At 48.5% G+C, this 19047-nt stretch overlaps 1 protein-coding gene across 5 annotated transcripts in view; it reads left to right on the top strand.

Moving 5' to 3' along the window:
- MAP2K7 (mitogen-activated protein kinase kinase 7) overlaps positions 1-19047 on the top strand; it is a 68323-nt gene that overhangs the window by 48022 nt on the left and 1254 nt on the right. For 2 of the 5 annotated variants that reach the window (XM_043506778.1, XM_038378534.2), the window contains one exon: positions 153-9402. In XM_043506778.1, coding sequence (XP_043362713.1) covers positions 153-270 — 118 coding nt within the window. In that variant the 3' untranslated portion in view covers positions 271-9402. Of the gene's footprint in view, positions 1-152; positions 9403-17286; positions 17487-18583; positions 18696-19047 lie in introns of those variants that run through there. The other 3 variants (XM_043506776.1, XM_043506777.1, XM_038378525.2) reach the window with 2 other exon arrangements.

The raw sequence follows: 19047 nt of genomic DNA on the forward strand, positions 1-19047 counted from the left end.
CCCCACACCTTTGCAAACGCAACTCTTCTGAGGCTTGGTTGAACCGTTCATTTCACCCGCCCTCCTCGCTCTCTCCTCCAGTGTCGTCAGGGGAAGTGGGGGGGCTTGGTTGTTTTCTCTGGAGTGTGGGTTTATTGCTTCCCTTCCGTTAGAGTCCTTGTGTCTCGGGCACCAGTGAGCCGAAGAAGACAAGTCCCTCTCCATCTCTGTCCCATGTCCCCTGGATGGGAAGCTTCTTTCCAACTTGGCTCTGCATCTCCAGCTGGGTGAGAGAAGGCCCCTTTCCAGCCTGGTCCTGCATCTCCAGCTGCTTGGGAGCCTGCAGCCTGCATCGCAGCCAGATGAGAGAAGGCCCTTTCCAGCCTGGCTTTGCATCTCCAGCTAGATGAGAGATGGCCTCTTCCAGCCATGTCCTGTGTCTCGAGCCAGATGAGAGAAGGCCTGTTCCAGTCCTGGCCCTGCATCACTGGCTGGACGAGAGAAGACTATTTCCAGTCCTGTTTTGCATCTGCAGCTGGAGAAGAAAGGGCTCTTCCCAACCCTGTCCCGCAACCTCCTTCAGACAAGAAGGCTCTGCTGGGAACCTCATACTTCCCTTGGCCCGGAGCGGTGGCGCATCACCGGTTTATGCCTCTCTCTTCACCCCTCCTGCCCCCCGAGAGACTAGGGGAATGGGGAAGGGAGGCTGGGACCCTCACTCACGCACTGTGAACAAAGACACACAACAATTTTTTACTCCTTATTTATTAAGTTTGGACTCTGCAGTGCTGCGGGCTCCCTGCCGTGCCCGTCCGCCAGCCTCCTGCGTTGTTGTATGTCTCTTACTTTTCTCTCGTGTTTTGGGATTGTATTGGGGGAGGGGAAAGGGTGAGGGAGGGGGCACACGGGGCTTCAGACTTCACTTAGGAGCTCAGCCCTTGCCCTCTGTTCATTTCATTTTATTTTTCCTTGTGGGTGGGGCTGGGATGGGTTTTGGGGTTATTCTTGCTGGAAGCAGCTCTGCTGAAGTGATTTATGCTGATTTTTTTTTTTTTAATTCTGTTTTTGATCTCAGGGGTTTTCCTGTTTCCTTTTTTTCTTTCTTGGAGTGCGAACAAAAGTTTTTTGTTTTTCTTCTGTCCGCGGCTTTGTATTTACCAAAGTGATTGCTGGGCTGCTGAGCATTGGGAGAACACGGCTGCATGTTGTTTTTCTTTTGCTATTTAAAAGGAGGGAGTGAAAATGCAAAAAAAAAAAAGTTAATTCTAGGGGATAGAAACAAGTATTGCAGCCTGCAATCTCCTCCCACCGCGGCAGCTGCGGAGTTGTAAAAATCAAAGACACTAATGAAACTTGAAGTTGTTCCTTTCCCATCACCTCCTTCCTTTAAATCTTGTCAGAGCCCTGGGTTTATTAAGGTTTGTCCTCAGCTGGTGTGAAGGGCGTAGTGGCCAGCAGTGGAACGGTGCTGGTTCAGCACAGCTGCTGTAAGACGGTCCCTCCCATCTGGCTTCTCCGGAGCTCTGCAGATGTGAATCAGTGCAGCCGTGACAACAGCAGAGCTATGCTGGTTGACATCGGCTGGAGGTCAGCCTGGCTCCACCAGCCTCCCCGGTTGATGTTTGCTGAGGATTTGGCTGATAATTGGTAGCATTTCACCTCTTTGGAAGCCTGGGGGGTGTCTTGGGGGAGGGGGCTCCGGTCAGAGCTTTTTGGGGGGCTGTTGATTGTTTGTTTTTTCACTTTCATTCTGATTCACTGGGGAAGGCAGGTGCCCTCATCAGCTTTGGGAAGCAGAAGGTGGGGAGCATAATCCTGAAAGCCTGTGGGATGAGCTCCGGTCTCCAACCTCTCTTGACCCAGCCTCCGAACGAGACCGTGTAGCTCACAGGGGCTGCGGTTGACATTCAGCCCATTTTTAGCAGAGATCTTGGCTTTTTGCCTCCAGAAGGACTTGGGTTTGCTTCCTCTCTCAGCCGCCGACTGGAACGTGGCATGGGCTCCCCTACAGCTGGTTTGGGTTAGGCTCACCATTTCCCAGCTCCGAGCAGGATTGGGCTCTGCACAGCCCTTGCTGCTGGCTGGGAGAGGTGTACGTTGCTCTGACAGTACCCCAGGTGCTCAGATCCGATGATGATGGGCAAGTTGCTTTACAAATCCCAGCCAAAAAATAGTGACACGGAGAAGGTCAGGTGCCAAGCAGATTTGGGCTGCAAGGTTCCTTGAGATTCTGAGTCCGGCTGGCAGCCGAGAACCATATTGCACTTTTGGCCCTGTTTCTCCAGTCCAGCGATAGAAAGAAACCTCCTAGCAAGGGGACCCACAGGCTGCAGGGTGGCACCTCTCATCTTGCCCGGCCTGGTCTTTTCTGTCCAGCACACTGAAACCACTTAGTGCCCATGGTTCTCAGAAAGAGAGGTGGAGCCTGGGTGGGTGGAAACATGAACACAGGTGCCCACAAGGTCAGCAGGATAGGGAGGTAGGAAGGATCTTCAAACCCAAATGCAAGTTCTGGCACAATACACCCCAGAGCTCCTCTTTCCCCACAAACGGGAGCTGGATGGGAGAGACATCCCCTCACTAACGTGGCAGCAAGGAAACCCGTCGGACTGTTGGGGTGGGAGGAAGAGGCGCCCTGCTGCCTTATGGCAGGGTGGGGGTGGGGGACATGTCTCCTCCTTGGGTCTCCAGGGAGAGCTTACAGCTGTTTGGATCCTCAGTGGTGGATAGCTGTTAATAAAAAAGAGGAGGAGTTGAGAGCAGCTGGCACAGGGAACGAGAGGAGCCCTCAGCTTCCGACACACAAAGCTAAATCAGAAAGGTTGTCAAAGAAGCTGTAAACGCAGTGCAGGATACCACGTGTGGCCATTTCCAGGTGGCTTTCTAGATGCCCTGAAGATTAGCCCTGGCCCAAGCCTTCCTTTGCCATCACCTCCCATGTCTTCACAGAGGGCTTAGTGAAGACTTCCCGCAGAACCCATCAGCCACAGCCATTCCACTGGTCTGAGGATCTGAAGCCTCTGGCATGGCACTACAGAAAAGCATGGCACTGCCAAGCCTGCACTACTCCATCCTTGCAAAGAAAATAGCCCATGGGAGGCATTAAGGAGTTGTTGGTGTTGAATCTGGTCCTGCCAGTCTATTTCCCCTCACATCTCTCCTGCTAAGAGTTACCGTTGCCAGCAAACACTGGAGTGGACGTTTGCAAGCACATCCTGCAGTTAGATCAGTACAGTTTAACTCATCCTCACAATGCAGCTGGCATGGAATTTCCTAGATGCAGGTGGAAATTATGGGACCAACTGTATCCTCAGGAATCTAAGTCCTAAGAGCTATAGATTTTGGCTTGTTCTGTTTCTAAATGTGGAAGAGGCCCTCAGTCTAAACAGTGAGAACTTTGTTCCAGTGTGGATGCAGAATAGACTCAGCAGGGTCCCAACTCTACTGCCCTGTGCTAGGCTCAGGGCGAAAGGAGAGAGCCCTCTGGTGGCCCTTTCAGAAGCTGCTGCTGATTGGTGTAGTGGTGTGTTAGGAGACGTAAAGGGAACTAGTTCTCTAGCCTCAAGGACTGGAAGTCTCAGGCAGACAAGATAGATTGGGATTAGTGATGGGATGACAGCGAAAGGCGGGCATGGAGGGAGCATTGTTGAGGGAAAACGAGAGAGAGGATTTCTGGCACAGAAGGTCGGAGGGATTTGTTACTGTAACTAGGAAAGTGCAGGGAGGCTGTTGGTGAACTTGGAAGCGAAGTATGTTGGGGATGGCGGTGAGTTTTAGGGATGCTTTGGTTTGGAGGCGGAACAGGTAGTACTGGGCCTGCAGTCTCGGCTCAGTGAAGAAGTTTCAAAAGTTGAAGAGCAAACTAGGCCGGAGAGGACTGTGCAAAAGAGAGATTAAACCGGGGCAGGGAGCAGAGTTTTATAGGGGAACCCGGCAGGTCCCCAGTAGGAAGCTGAGGAATGTAAAGCCATATTTTACCCTCCACGGGTTGGGAGGCACTTGTGCCTTGCTCTAACTCTTGGCCCAGTGTCAGTCAGTGACAATCAAACCACTTACTTACCACGGCAGCTGATATTTCAAGTTGTGGGTTTGAGTGACAGAAGAGAGAGTTAAGTGGGGTACTCAGTATAGCAATTTGGCCAGTGTCCATTACTCCCTGGCATTAGCATGTTGCAGGGACTCCCAGGAAGGTTATTGGACGCTTATTGTCCCTGCCCCTGGAGCTACCTTTCCATATGATGCATATAACCTCTTCCATGCCATTTGCCACATGCTCCCAAGAGACCCAAGCAAAGGCCACTCTGCCAAGGGGATGCATTTGTTCTTGATGTCAGGAGAAAGCTGTTGAGGTGTTGCCGAGTGGGAGAGCATTAAAAGGAGGGAAGAGGATTTTCATGGACCAGACAGGACATGTTGGCTGGAGGTGCATAGTAGATGTAGATCTACTATGGAACTGGAGTGCCCTGGATGGGCCCTTGTAGCAGAAGAGGTGGAATTTTACAATGCGAATATCCTCTGGAGAATCCAGCATGTTATCTACACTGAAGGGAAGGTGTAAACAGCTGAGTCTCATTAACTTAACGAAAAGAAGGTTAAGAGGTGACTGACTATGGTCTGTAAGTACCTATTCAGGGAGCAGATTACTCAAAACAGAGGGCTCTTTAATCTAGCAGACAAAGGCAAAATGAGATAGAATGGCTGGGAGCTGAAGAATACCAACTGGAAATCAAGGCCCACCTTTTTAATAGTGATAGGGATTAACCAGTAGAACAGCTTGCCAAGGGCTGCAATAAGTGCTCCATCACTTGGAGTTTCTAATTGCAGGCTGGACACAGACACACTAAAAGACACACTCAAGCCCAACCACAAGTTAGTGGGCTGGATGCAGGAATCCCTGGGTTAGGCTCTGCCGGATGGTCTGATGATCTGATGGTCCCATCTTGCCCTATAGTCTATGAATAGCCAAAAGGGAAGTAGATTACAAATGGGCAAGGATCGGGAGGCCCAGCACGCAGCCTTCCACTGGTTCAGTGGGGATTTCCTGCAGCTTGACAAGGCACGTTGGGATGGGTGGAGAGCAGAGGTGAGAATCAGAGGTTTGCGTTAGAACGCCAAGTGAAATGCAGCCCATGCAGGGCAGAGCAGTGGGGACGGAATGTGGGGGAATGTGTCTTTGGATGGTAGGATAAAGTGGAGGTGGTGAGCAGAAGTAGAGAAGGGATTAGTGGAGAAGTAATTGCAATTGACTCTTGGGGAAATGGTTTAAAATGCATTAGCAGGAAGCTGCCACAGAATAGTGTCAGTGGCAGGAATCTGGCTCTTTGGCGCATCCAAATAGTGATACCTCTGGCATGGCTGATCGTCTCCAGATCTAGCATTTAGGAATTCTGTGCCTGTGTATCCAATGAAGCATCTAGGCTGATCCTATGGCAGAGAGAGCTTTTTGGCGGGATCTGAGCAGTACCATGAACAGCAGAGCAGCAAATGCTGCCTGTGCTGCAAGATCATCCCTCGAGGAACTGGTGCAGTCGCCTTAAGAGGCTGTAAACCACTCTCCAGGCAAGCTTCGAATTTGATGACCACCCAGAAAACAGCCACCAGATCCGAAGAGGCAGAAGTTTTCAGGTTGGGTTCTTGTTGTTCAAACCCCTCTTGCTCTGTTTGATTAACAGCCACAGCAGTGGGTTGGCTCTATCCGACAGATGTTGATGGCCAATATTTACCAGGTAGCCCAAGAAGTCTTCAACCTAGTGACGTTAGGCGTGCAAGGATTTGATTGTATGTAAATTTCAGCCAACAGAGAGCCAGAGTCCACTATTGTCTCAACCCCTAATGTTCAAAAGACACGGATCAGGCCCTTCAAAATCATGAGATTAGCTTAAAAATCAGATGCTCATTTTGGGTTTCTTTTCATTTACCTTCTGGCTTTTGAGCCTTTAGCGGGGGTCTCACTTTCAAGCTTTTCTAGGGCTAAAAACTAAAGGAAAGTGGAGATTCTTCTGTAATCACAGGACTCCAGGAGCTGGGGGCTTTAAGATACCAAATATTGCAATAAAAATACAGGCTTGACAACACTGACCTGATCCTCAGCTACTATAAATCAGCGTCACTCTATTGACTTCAGTGGAGTGATGCTGATTTACACCAGTGGGGGATCTGTCCCCATTGACTTTAATGGAATGATGGCCATTTACACCAGCTGGAGATTTTCCTCATTGACTGCAGTGGAGTGACACCAATTTACACCAGCCAGGATCTGGTGGAATCTCTTTGATTTTTAACTACTAAGAGTCAGATTTTTTTCATGTGCTCAGCTCCGCAAAACCGAGGCCAAGTTTTCATCAGAGCACCTGTGTAGGCACTTACTTGACATGACCACTTGTTCTGTGGATGCTGTTGGGTGCTGAGACCTTTTGAAAACCCATATGTTTCATTTCAGTGCTGACATGAGAGCTGAGCCCTTTAAGGAAATGTGGCCTTTTAAGGCAGGTCTTTTCAAAGGAGTCCCTTGACTCTCAGGTTCAGGGGCCTGTTTGCTAGATGCTGCACAGACACATAGTGAGAGATGGTCCCTGTCCTGAAGACCTCACAGTCTAAATAGCCAAAAGGTGGGTGAGGAAACAGGGCCAGTGACAGAGCCAGGAGTAGAACCCAGGCCTCCTGAACCCCATTCCAGTGCCCCAGTTAGAATCTGATCCTTCCAACTCTACCATTGGGGCTGACCCTGCCTCACTGATGTGTGTGATTTCAACTGGGCTGTTAATATGGGCCTCTCTTCTGCAGAGCAGTTCAATGCATGCTTGGATCTTGCTGGTTTTGTGCGGTGCTGTGCTGAACTGGTGTCTTGAGTGAGGGTTGCTAGATCAAAGCAGTTATTGGCTAAGTGCTGAGACTAGATCGGATCCAGGATTTTGGAAAGGCATCACAGTTTGGTAGCAAGCAGGGGTTTGTGAAAGTACTGGCTTCCAATGAGGGGTTGTAACCTAAGAGTTTGCAAAATTGCTTCCAGTCATCTTAGAATCTCTGACCGTTAGGGGGTGCAGTCCCACTCCCTTTCACTTCAGCTGAGATCAGGCCCTGCCTCTTAAGGGGAAACAGCCCCACTTTTCACTCAGTGTTTCTGACATTCCCACGGTGATATAACCTAAATTGAACACAGACCCCACGGGTAGGGATGGGGTGGGTGGGTGGACGACAAAGGCTTTTTCAATAGTTTAAACGTTGGGATGTTTTTTCAAGGAGAAGAAGAATTGCCAGGATTGGGGGGAGGGTAGAAAAATGCAGTTTTATTGCATTTTTTTAAATTATTTTTTTATGTTTTAATTTAGAACAAATCTCTGTTAATATTATTTTAATTCGGGTGGTTACGTGTTTTTTAATCGCAGATCTGACATCTGCTCTTATTATATTTTGTGTGTGTGTGTGTGTGTGTGTGCGTGCACGCGCACAGGTGTGTGCATGCATTCAACTGGGGATTTTAAAGAAAACAAAAAAAACAAAAAAAATTCATGCCAAAGGTAGGGCAGAGAATAGCTGGATAGACAATTATATTCTAGGTATTAGCATTTCACTATATTATCTATATAGTATATTATATTATATTATTATTATTATAAATTCGCATGTTAAAAACTAATAGGCGTAACTTCTATCTTATATGGAAAGAGACTTTAGGTTTTGATCACTTGTACATTCGGTCACTCATCTGTCTTGATTCTTGGAGAGCTGACCTGAATCTAATAAGCTTTAGTAGTTTCCCCAAGGTGGGGCTACTGGCTTTATATCTTTTAGTAGCCACCAAAAAAATTGAAAAAAAAAAAAACCTTGGGTGTAATTTTCAAAGCCCCTAAATAACCCAGGAACCTAAGTCTTATTTTCAAAAGTGATCTAGGCACTTACAGGCCTCATCATCATTGAAGGTAAATGGGCTCCTTGGGCACATTTGAAAATGGAATGTAGGCACTTTTGAAAATTGAACCCGTTGTCTTTTAAAAAGGTGTCATTTGGCCAAAGTTGAATAGAGAGGTCTGGAAACAGAGTGGCTGGCAGTCCTAGATCACGACAGCAAAAATCAATTCAGGGTACAGGGGGCACTACCTATCTGTGTCTTTAAGTTTCTTGCAGAGCTGGCTGATTCTTGTATCGAAATCCACCCTTTACCATTAAGGTTACAGCTACACCAGGATTCTCACTGGCCAGCTGTTTAGCTTTTAAGTTTGCTCAAATATCCTTTTGCTCTTCCCTCCTCACTCTCAGTAATTGCAGGAAATCCAAACCTTACAAATTATTTATTGGCCAGCAGAAACTTTTTGCGTGCATTTTATGTGTCCTTTTAATGTATTGTATTTTTTTAAAAAAATCGTCCCCCTTTCCTTTCCTTTTCATGGGGTATATTGATACTTATCTACTGCTCTCGCGCTCTCTCTCTGCTTAGAGCTGGTATGAGGAGTAGGTCGGTGGAATTTTATTGGGGAGAATTGAGCATCCATAAACTTGAGAGAGATTTCCTCTCTCATGTGATTTGGCAACTCTACAAATAAAGTCAGATTGTTTCCTTTTATTCTCTCACTCTGCAGTGACATTTTAAAGAAACGATTATCTTAGCTGGGAGCCAAAAATCTTTGCCTCTTAAAAGATTTTCCTAGAGTGCCATGAATGGATGTGGGGGCGCTTGAATGGAACGTGGGATCTGCTTCCCACCTTGGAAACTCTCTGAGAGGCTTACAGGCTGACAGCTCAGAAGAAGGGGGAGGGGAATTATCGGGGAGCCAGCCTCCCACTGAGTGTGATGGGCTCTGGGTCTGGCTTGCGGCGAATGAGGGCCAGGAAACAGTGGTAGCAGATATAGAGGACAGCAGGGATTAGCATGGAGTGGGAGGAGCAAGAGTGTGGAAGTAGAAGTAGCTGGGGTGTGTGGGTGTGGCTAGGATGTGTGGGAGGGGCCAGAGGAGGAGCCATCACCTTTAGCAAACAGTGCAATCGATGAGAAGGGTATCTAAGCTGGGAAAATTATGTCCCCAAGATGGGATTGTAATGAATGCTGAGAGCCAGAATCCAGCATTTAGGCCACGGGAGAGGGGGCTGAGGGTTGTGATGGGTTTCCCCCGTCTTTACTTGAGGCAGGAAACACTGGCTCCCACTTCCATTCTCTGGCAAGCCCAGCATTTGTTCAGGCTTTTTTGGTAGTGTATTAATAATACTGGGTTTTTTACACTGCGATTTAATATTATACCAGTGTTGAAAAAAAGCCATTAAAATAGGGGTTGGGGTGGGTTTTTTAGTTTTGTTTTGTTTCATTTTGTAGCAGCTAAATGTGTTAGCAATGCCAAAGCATTTAAAGATTTTAATGGGGTGGGGCAAAGAAAGGGGCATCATGGCATTTTCAGGGCATTGCCTGGTTTATTAAAGCTGCCTTGGATTTTGTCCAGTGTATATTTCTCCATTCGCTTCCCCTCCGTCCCCCACCCCCTTGACAGGGTAAAGAGTTAAACTGCGCCTCCTGTTGGCTGAGTAGAGGAATGTTCTCAGGTATTAGAGCATAAGCTTTCGTGAGCTACAGCTCACTTCATCTGCTTATGCTCTAATAAATTTGTTAGTCTCTAAGGTGCCACAAGTACTCCTTTTCTTTTTGCGAATACAGACTAACACGGCTGCTACTCTGAAACCTGTTCTCAGGTATGAAGCTGATCTCCACTCACAATGCTGGCCTAAGGCCTCAGAATCACAAAAGTCACACTTGACCCCTATGTGGATTAGGAGTCAGGACTCCTAGGTTCTGTCCCCAGCTCTGGGAGGGGAGTGGGGTCTAGTGGTTGGAGCAAGGGAGCACTAGGAGTCAGGACTCCTGGGTTCTGTTTTGAGCTTTGGGAGGAGAATGGGGTCTACTGGTTAGAGCAGGGGGTGTTGGGAGTCAGGACTCTTGGCTTCTATCCCCAGGTCTGGGCTCTAGCGATTGCAGTACGGGGGACTAGGAGTCAGGATTCCTGGGTTCTTTTCCCAGCTCTGGGAGGAAAATGGCATCTAGTGGTTAGAGCAGGATGACTGGGAGTCAGGACTCCTGGGTTCCATTCTTACAAGGAGCCTAGGCCTTGTGACGAGATCAGTGTGTGTGTGTGTGTGTGTGTGTGTGAGTGTGAGAGAGAGAGAGAGATGGCTTGCGATTTATGCGACGCTGAATTCTTTCCTAAATCCCAGGATCTTGAAGGAGGCAAACTCTCAGCCTGCAGCGTTGGGTCATGCAACGTTCATTCCCCTTTTTGCAACTGTTAAGTGTGCTTCATGACTTTCAAAAGGGCAAATCTGCGTCAAAGGGGCAGTGGAAGGGCGGAGTCTCCTGCGCAGATATTGTTAAAAAAGCATCTTTTGCTAAACTTCCCTCTGGAAAGCTGCATCTTCCCTAGGAAACAAGGTGTCTTAACCCATGTTAAATAAGATGCCAGCAGCTTATAGTTTTCACACGTGTTGGCAGATTGAGGGGTTGCCTCAACCTTCTGGTTTGTGTGAAAACTACACAGTGCTTTGTCTTCCCTAGGATCTTACCTAACATGGATTAAGAACACACCTTGTTTCTTAGTGAAGACACTGCCCACCGTCGGAAGACAGGATACTGGGCTAGATGGACCATTGATCTGACCCAGTATGGCCGTTCTTATGTTCTTAACTGATGGAGGCCGTTGGGGTAATAGACCTGTGGAGCACCAGTCCCAAGCTTGGAAGGAGCGCTCTCTCCCTTCCAAATTCAAGAATCGTGTTGACATTTTCACGAATTGTGTATGTTATTCCTGAGCATGGGCATCTTACCTGGCTCTCCCAAGTTGCCTGCAGTAACTTTACTGGTTCTTAGTCCCCTTTTCTCCCTCAGTCGTAGTCCAGACGACATGTCAAGCTTGTTGTCCCTCTGCTACCAACCAAGCTGGTCTTGTTAATCTCAGTGGGTTTCTTGGATTTAAAATAAAAAAAGAGAACAAAAAACCCACAAAATATTTTAAGAGGAAATTGTTGCTTATTTTAATAGTTTTTTTTTTTACTTTGTTGTTTGTAGAAACCCTCTTAGAAGCTTGAAAATAAAAAATTCTTTCCCTAAATGGTTGTCTCTTTCCACTCAGCAAATGTCTCCAGTATGAAACTTTCTGTTTCTACAACCGCTTTCTTCCCATGATGATTGAATCCATAGTGATCTCCTTGCCCAGCAGTGAAATGCAGCCACGTCTGGGTGGGATGCCACAGCTTTTTAATGGCACACGGCGATGCTGCACAATGGGCAGCCCTGAAATGCAGCCACCTCTCAGCTGAGATACAGCAGCTGTTTAATGGCACACAGGAATCACTCATGCAGTGCTGAAATGCAGCCCCCTCTGCGTGGGATGCTGCAGCTGTTTAACAGTTGCATAGCAACCTATGCAAGTCAAAAGGTGAAGAATCATGGTTTGATTTGAAAATGGAAGGGGGTGGGGATTAGGGTGACAGAAGGTAATTTACTCATATTGGAATTAACCCAGACACCAGGATTAACTGAATCTTGAGTAGGATAGCGCCAAGAGCTCCTTACTGACCCTAAGCAAGGACCTTGGTTTTATGTTTCATTGGAAAGACTAAAGCCTATTCACCATGGAATTGATAATGTTCTTCCTCTGGATTTAAAAATAAAACTGTATCTGGAGAGGTGAGTTGAATTAAAGGTCGGATCTGATAAAGTGCTAAAACGGGAAACCATTTTTACACAATATTTGGGGCAGGTACATAGATTTTTGCTACATTTCCAGAAATTGTTCTCTTTCCGAGGACCCCCGTTGTCTGTTAAAATGACAGCTCTGTTCATGAAACAAAATAATTTTCTGTTACCTGTGAGTGTGGGGCTTCCAACTGATTTGTTTAAAAAATAATTACATGCTAATTAACACAGAAATTGGTGCAAAAATAATCATTTAGAATTTACCTTTCCAGCGACTTTTCTGTTTGGTTGGGGTTTTTTGTTTGTGTGGGTTTCTGTGATTAGATGGAGTTAAATGTACAGTTTTTACCATTCTCATGCCTCTTCCTAAAGGGATGGAGGAGCCAGTTGCTAGGGCAAGGGATTGAGAACCAGGACTCCTGGGTTCTATTCCGGGGTCTGCGTCACAGTGCCACTGTAGGTAAGTCACTTCGCTGCTCTGTGCTCAGTTTCAGTCTTACCAACCTCAAGAGTTCAAAAAGCATGAGTCAGGCCTTGAAAAATCAGGTGATTGGTTTAAAAATCAAGAGGTGTTGGTTGTGTGTAATAATAAAGGGTGGGGGGGATTTGCCTTCTGAGTTTTGAGCCAGCAGGAGGTCACATTTTCAAGCTTTTTCTCCTCAATCACAAGGGCCAGAAACTTTCTTTTTTTAAATGAAAACTCAGATTCTCACTCAAATCACCTGGCTACTGGAGCTGGGGCTTTAAGAAAAGCACCAGATATTACAAGGATCCTGACAAAATCCTGAGAGTTTCAGCACTACAGTTTTTAGCTTATTTGGGTCTCTCCGAAGGGATGGATGGGTCAGTTGATAGAGCCCAAGATTTTGAGGTAAAACTCCTGGCTCTGCATCACTATGTGGTTATAGGTAAGTGTGCCTCAATTTCTCTCTCGCCAGATTGGGCGTGTGCAGGGAATGATGCTCATCTATCTTGTTAAAGGGAGTTGCTCGGAACTTTAAAAAGCATCCACAGTCGGGGCCAGTTTTCCCCAAAGTGGGGGTGCCCAGAACCTGTCCAGAAGTGTCACAGTGGAAGCTGCTGGGGGCTTGTGTACTTTTGAAAATTCTTTACATTCCCAAATGGGAGCTGGGCCCTGAACAAGCTGCATCTATCCTACGAAAAGCCCTTCGCAAACAGATTCTTTTAAGATTTTCTTGGGTGTCTGCCTCTCGCTGTGCTGTCGGCCGAGGCCTCCCTTGTCAGGCAGCATCAGAGCAGGGAAAACATCCGTGTTATGCAGAAATTGTGACAATAGGGTTTCAATTGTCAAGAGCCCTAAGCTTTTAGTCAGTAGCAGCAGCTGCTGAGCAGCAGAGGTAGGTGGAGCAGCCTTGAGAGGGGTTTACCTGAATTGCTTTTTTGCAAAGGCTTGTTTTGCTGGAGGAGTTAAATGCAGTCTGTTCATCAGGGCCCGATCCAGCACTTAGTCCCAATCAGGATTGGGTCCTTAAACAGCCCAGGGAAAACAACCATAATTTTAAAATTGTCCCAAACTGTCTTTCTCCATAGCTGCAGGCTTCAATGCTGGTGTCTACTTAAAATTGGAGAGGGTGCAAAGAAGAGTCCCCAAAGCGATCTGAGGAGTGGAAAATAATGCTGTTCGGTGAAATGGTTTAAGAGCCTGGTTAGCTCACCAAAAAGAAAAGCAAACGGTGACTTGTTTATGGCATAACCTACTTGGCTGTAATGGGCCTTTTAGTCTAGTCCTGAAAGATAGAACAAGAATCAATGGCTGGAAGTTAAAGCCGGTCAAATTCCAAATAGAAATAAGGCAAGTTTTTAACGGGGAGGGAGATTGATCAGTGGTACAAACTCCTAGGGAAGAGGTGGATACTCCAGATCCCAAAGCTTTCAAATCTGGACTGGCTGCCTTGCTGGCAGGTGCATTAACCAAACAAGTTCTTGGGCTCAGCGGTAAATGGGTGAAATGCAATGGCTTCTGCTATACAGGAGGTCAGACCAGATAATGTAATGGTCCTTTCTGGCTTTAACCACTGTGAATTCTACCTCCTGCATTACCCTGGTAAATGATTTCTTATTCCAGAGGCTTCAGCATCTGTCCTGATGCAGGAAACAGAACCACGCTTCATCCCCTAGGTGCTGCGAACAGAGATGGACGGAGCCCTCGCTCCCTGTGCTGGATAGTTCTTTTCCCTCCTGCTTCCATGAGATCCTGAGCTGTCGGACCAGAATGCCCCAAATTTGAGATTTGCCCAACTGACAGTAGCTGAAGCTTGACACCTCCAGACTTGTCCTAGATGCAGCGGGACTGGCCTGGCTTGGGCAGAGAGACATGACAGAAAGGTGTTACTGGCCAATCCAGGTTCCAGAGGGAGAGCTTGTTTCCAGCTTGTTTCCTTCTCTCCCATCTAGTTTTAACCTCTGTGTCAATGTGGTTCTGTGCACAAATGAGACAGCAGAAATGACCCTTTCTAACACCCAACTGGGCTCCTGCCCATGCGTGCATTGGAGCCGGATCTGCTGCTTAGAGTGACAAACAAACTGCGGAGCCAGTGCAGCTACAGGAGAGTGAGCTGGAGTCTACTCCTGTCAGTTGCCCGTGTGCATTACTCTTGATAGCAATGGGGCCATGCAGGGGTTACAGGGGTATCGTTTGGGGGGGGTGAGGCTGTGTGGAGCGTTTGGGGGTAGGGGCGCAGCACAGGAGTTACTGAGGATAGAATGACAAATTTATTAGAGCATAAGCTTTCGTGAGTTACAGCTCACTTCATCGAAGTGAGCTGTAACTCACGAAAGCTTATGCTCTAATAAATTTGTTAGTCTCTAAGGTGCCACAAGTACTCCTTTTCTTTTTGCGAATACAGACTAACACGGCTGCTACTCTGAAACCTGAGGATAGAATGGTTAGTGATTGGGTTCCTGACACTGCAGGGAAGCTTTTAATAAAAATCCGAGTTTTATTATTGTTCCTGTCAGGTTTGAAAATCCCTATCTTTAACAAAACAACTTCTGCGGCCAAAAATTAGAAGCAACAGGGTCTGGAGAGCAGCAGGAGACAGTCGACGCTAAAGCACAGGGCTGGGAGTCAGAACTCCTGAGTTCTACTCTCAGCTCTGGGAGGGCGGGGGGATCTAGTGTTTAGAGCACGGGGGAATAGGCTAGCAGACAGGATTCTGGGAGGGCAGTGTGGTCTAGTAGTGAGGAGATTGAGCCTGGGTCCTATTTCCAGCTCTTAATGGGGGCGGGGTTCTAGCAGTGTAGTAATAATTGTGCCTACAAAGTTACCTCTCTTGGGAACCTAACTGGGAAGTGGATAAAAGTTCATAAAGTGTCACAATAACCTATAACAACGAAGGCTGGTGGGAAAAGATGCAAAAGGGAGACAGACAGAATTAATCCAAACAAAAAACCTCCTGATACCACTCAAGGACTGTTTTATGATCATGCCTGGTAAACTACGGAGTGTGGGACCAGATATCAATGAAGTAAAAATATTAGATGGATGGGATCTGAGTTACCCAGGAAAGAATGTTCTGTAGTATCTGACTGGTGAATCTTGCCCATATGCTCAGAGTTTAGCTGATTGCCATATTTGGGGTCGGGAAGGAATTTTCCTCCAGGGCAGATTGGAAGAGGCCCTGGATGTTTTTCGCCTTCCTCTGTAGCATGGGGCATGGGTCACTTGAGGGAGGATTCTCTGCTCTTTGAAGTCTTTAAACCACGATTTGAGGACTTCAATAGCTCAGACATAGGTGAGGTTTTTTGTAGGAGTGGGTGGGTGAGATTCTGTGGCCTGCGTTGTGCAGGAGGTCGGACTAGATGATCAGAATGGTCCCTTCTGACCTTAGTATCTATGAAAAAATTGGTATGTCAGAAATGAGGCTTAGATGGGGAACAAAATCCTGAAGGGATGGGCTAGGCCACCTGTCTCCCTTTGGGGGTCCTTAAAAAAAGCGATTTTGGGGGGGAATACGGTTGTGGAAGTGGGAGTCAGAGTGCAACAAGTGCTGAGAGGAAGGAGCAAATTTCATCATCATGGCTGCCACCCCTGCCTGAGATGCCCCGGGACATGACTGGGCCTTCCTTGTCCTGCTCCAAAGAGATGTCCGGGCCAGAGAGAGCGACCCAGACAACATCACCACCTGCACTGACTCCAACTAAATCCCGACCCCACCTGGGATGTGAGCCGCTTTCTTCACCTGCCCCCCTCCCTCCACGTGTCCTTTTCCTTCCTACCTTCTTCTCTTCCCTCCTTATGTCTTCTGGCAGAGCTGGCAAAGACTGTATATTTTGCAATGCCCTAAACAGCCCAGCGCTGGTACAACTTTGCCAGGTCTCAGAGTGGCTGATCAGTCCCTGCCGTGCCTCTGTTTCTCCAGCAGGGAGGTGGCAAGTGAGAGTCAACGGCAGAAGGAGAAGCTGCATCCCTTGCATCTTCTCTCCCTTCTTGCATGTGTTTAATGTGCAAATGCATTACCCACTTTTTTTTCTCTTCTGGGTCTTTAATAAGAGGGAAAAGGGGTGTTTAATGGGCTGTTTGCTGTGGGACTGTGTCTCTGGTTACCAAACCCCAAAGCTTAATGTCAAATAAGGACAGGGTCACGTTAACGTCTTTCACTCTTTGGGCCCTTCTATTCCATCTAGATTAACGCAACAGCCGTGAGACAGGGATTGAGCCACACTGGCTGTGTGACCTCGGCCAAGGCCTTTGAACCCTGTGCCTCATTTTCCTCTCCTGGGGGTAACGCATCCCTGCCTTGTTGATGAGCAGGGAGCAGGCCCTGGGGGATGCCCTGCGTGGGTGAAGCAGACATGATAGGCCCAGGCTGCTGGAAAGGGGTGTGGGTATCTCCACTCTCCAGTCCAGCTGTTATTTCATTGTCCTAGCCAGTGATCCATGTAAGCCACTGCAAATTACCTGTGTTCCACCTTGCAGCCCTTCCCCTCACCCCTGTCGTGTGGGTGGCAGTGAGTCACAGCAACCCAGGGTTTAGCTGCCTGGGGGTTAGCGCGAGGCCTAGAACCCAGCGCCTCTCCCACCCTGCCTGCATTAATCATAAATCCACCCATCTCTGGGGCGACCCAAACTCCACCCTTGGGCAGCTGGTTTTCTTTTTCCTCCTGGTCCCCATCCGGGATAGAGACAATGGGAGAAGATCGGTATCTCCCACCTCCTGGCACTCAACAGCTAGGGCCACATGAATGCAACAGGGCTCAGCCCTGGCAGACGTTCACCCCCTGCTTGCCTGGTTACAGATGGGCGGAGTTAGACCCAGGAGACCAAAGGTGGGAGGTTGCGTCCAGCTCTGGGGTATGGCACATCAGCAGTGGGAGGGGGTTCACTTTGTTGATAAAGAGCATCTCTCTGTCTGTGCCCTATCAGGAACTGGCATCTTTTTAAGTGGTGGGAAGGGGGCTGGGATGCAGGACTCCTGGGATTTGTGCCCATTTCTGGGAGGAGAGGGTTGGGTTCCAGGATTCTTGGGTGTGATTCCCTTAAAAACAACCACTGGGAGTCTAATCTCTCCCCTCCCCTGCTTTCTGGTAACCTGACCCTGAGGAGTTGTTATTTTTAAACCTCCCATTGACTCAGATTATTTGTATTCTTCAAATTATTTTTAACTTCCCTGCAGGGAGCAATGAATCCAGCCAGAGCAAAGGGACCCGATGGCCATGGGCCTGTAAGCCCCAGGGACCCACTGCTTTCTGGACTGATATAAAAGAGCCAAGATCCCTTTGCAACCTGTGCCCACAACCACCTGGAACCCAGGAGTCCTGGCTCCCAGGACCGCCCCCCCCCAAGCCTCTTTGCTGTTCTGCGATCAACGCTGCTGCAAGGTAAAGGTTCCCCGGCAGCCTGCTTGTGAGTAGGGTTTGCAATGACCCTGTTCCATGGGGATCTGGCTGAATGTGAGCGGGGGCTGGATTGGAGTCTGATCCTCTCCCAACTTTGCGTCTGTCCTGGATCCAACTGACACCGGATCAGACTGTGTGGCAGTCTCAGAAGAGGTACCCCAGGGACAAGCCAGCCCCTTGGCATGTCAGGGAGGGGCAGGGGTAGCTGGGAATGGGGAGGAAGAAGGGGGGAATGTTTCTATAGGAACAAGCCTGAAGAGGCACTGGGAGCTAGGACTCCTGGGTTCTATCCCCAGCTCTGGGAGGGGAGTGGGGTATAGTGGTTAGAGCAGGGGCGTGGGAGTCCAGATTCCTTGGTTCTTTACCATACTCTGGAAAGGGAGATGGAGTCTAGTGGTTAGAGCAGGAGGCTGGAAATCAGTGGGACCGTGGGTATATCCCTTACCCTCTCTGTGCCTCAGTTTCCCTATCTATAAAATAGCAATAAAGGCAAAAAGCTCCTTGCCTGGGGAGTTGGGAGGCAAAATTAATCTCTGCAAAATGCTCTGAGATGCATAAATCTTGTAGGTAAACCTCCCCCACTCCATCCCATCCCAAACAGGGTAACCTGGGGGGAGGGGATGCGCATTCCCTGCTAAGCAGGAAGAGGTAGGGGGGAGGATAGTGGGACACCCTCCCTAGGGGTCCCATAAAGGGGGAGGTGTCTAAATACCAGGAGGGAAATCTCATTATTGCCCTGAAGCAGCTCCCCCATTCCACTTGGGGGAGCACTCCTGGGGTGTGTCCGTCCTTGTGTCACATACTTCCCCACCCCCTGTCTGGATTCTTGCATGGGGAGGATCCCTAGTCTCAGCCAGGGAGTAACATTGACCCACTCGTGTGAGGATGGAGGAGGTACGTGCTGCATCCCAGACACTGTGAATGACTGGGCCCCTGGACTCCCCCCATCCCCTTGCCCTGAAACCCCATGGCCCCTCCCGTACACAGCCCCCTCTGCTCTGGGTCCCAGAAACCCCTCCCTCACCCTGGAGCACCCCCGGCACTCACTACAGTTTTCTCTTTCTCTCTGCCTAGGATCACCCCCCCGCATCCCTCAGTCAGCTCGGGAAGCCCTGCACACCGGGACTGCAGGGGATGGCAGCTTGGAGCCCGATCCTGCTGCTGCTGCTGTGGGGCCAGTCGGCAGGTGGGTGCCGGGTTTATGGGGAGGCCAGTCTGGCCCCCACTGGGAGATCGATGGAGGGAGAGGGAGTGTTATCAAATGGTTAATGTGTGTCTCAGTGCCCTGCTTCCACCCTAACCAGTAGACCAATGGTTTTCAAACTCTGTATTGGTGACCCCTTTCACACATCAAGCCTCCAAATGTGACCCCCCCTTATGCATTAAAAAGGGGGGTAATTTAATTGGGATTGTGAGCCCTATGGAACTGACAGCTCGCAACCTCCCTGTAACCTTCTGAGGGCTCATGACCTCCAGTTTGAGAACCCCTGCACTAGCCCCCACTCCACTCCCAAAGCCAAGGATAGAACCCAGGAATC

Source organism: Dermochelys coriacea, chromosome 20 (genome assembly GCF_009764565.3).
Source record: "Dermochelys coriacea isolate rDerCor1 chromosome 20, rDerCor1.pri.v4, whole genome shotgun sequence".
Classification (NCBI taxonomy): Eukaryota; Metazoa; Chordata; order Testudines; family Dermochelyidae; genus Dermochelys; species Dermochelys coriacea.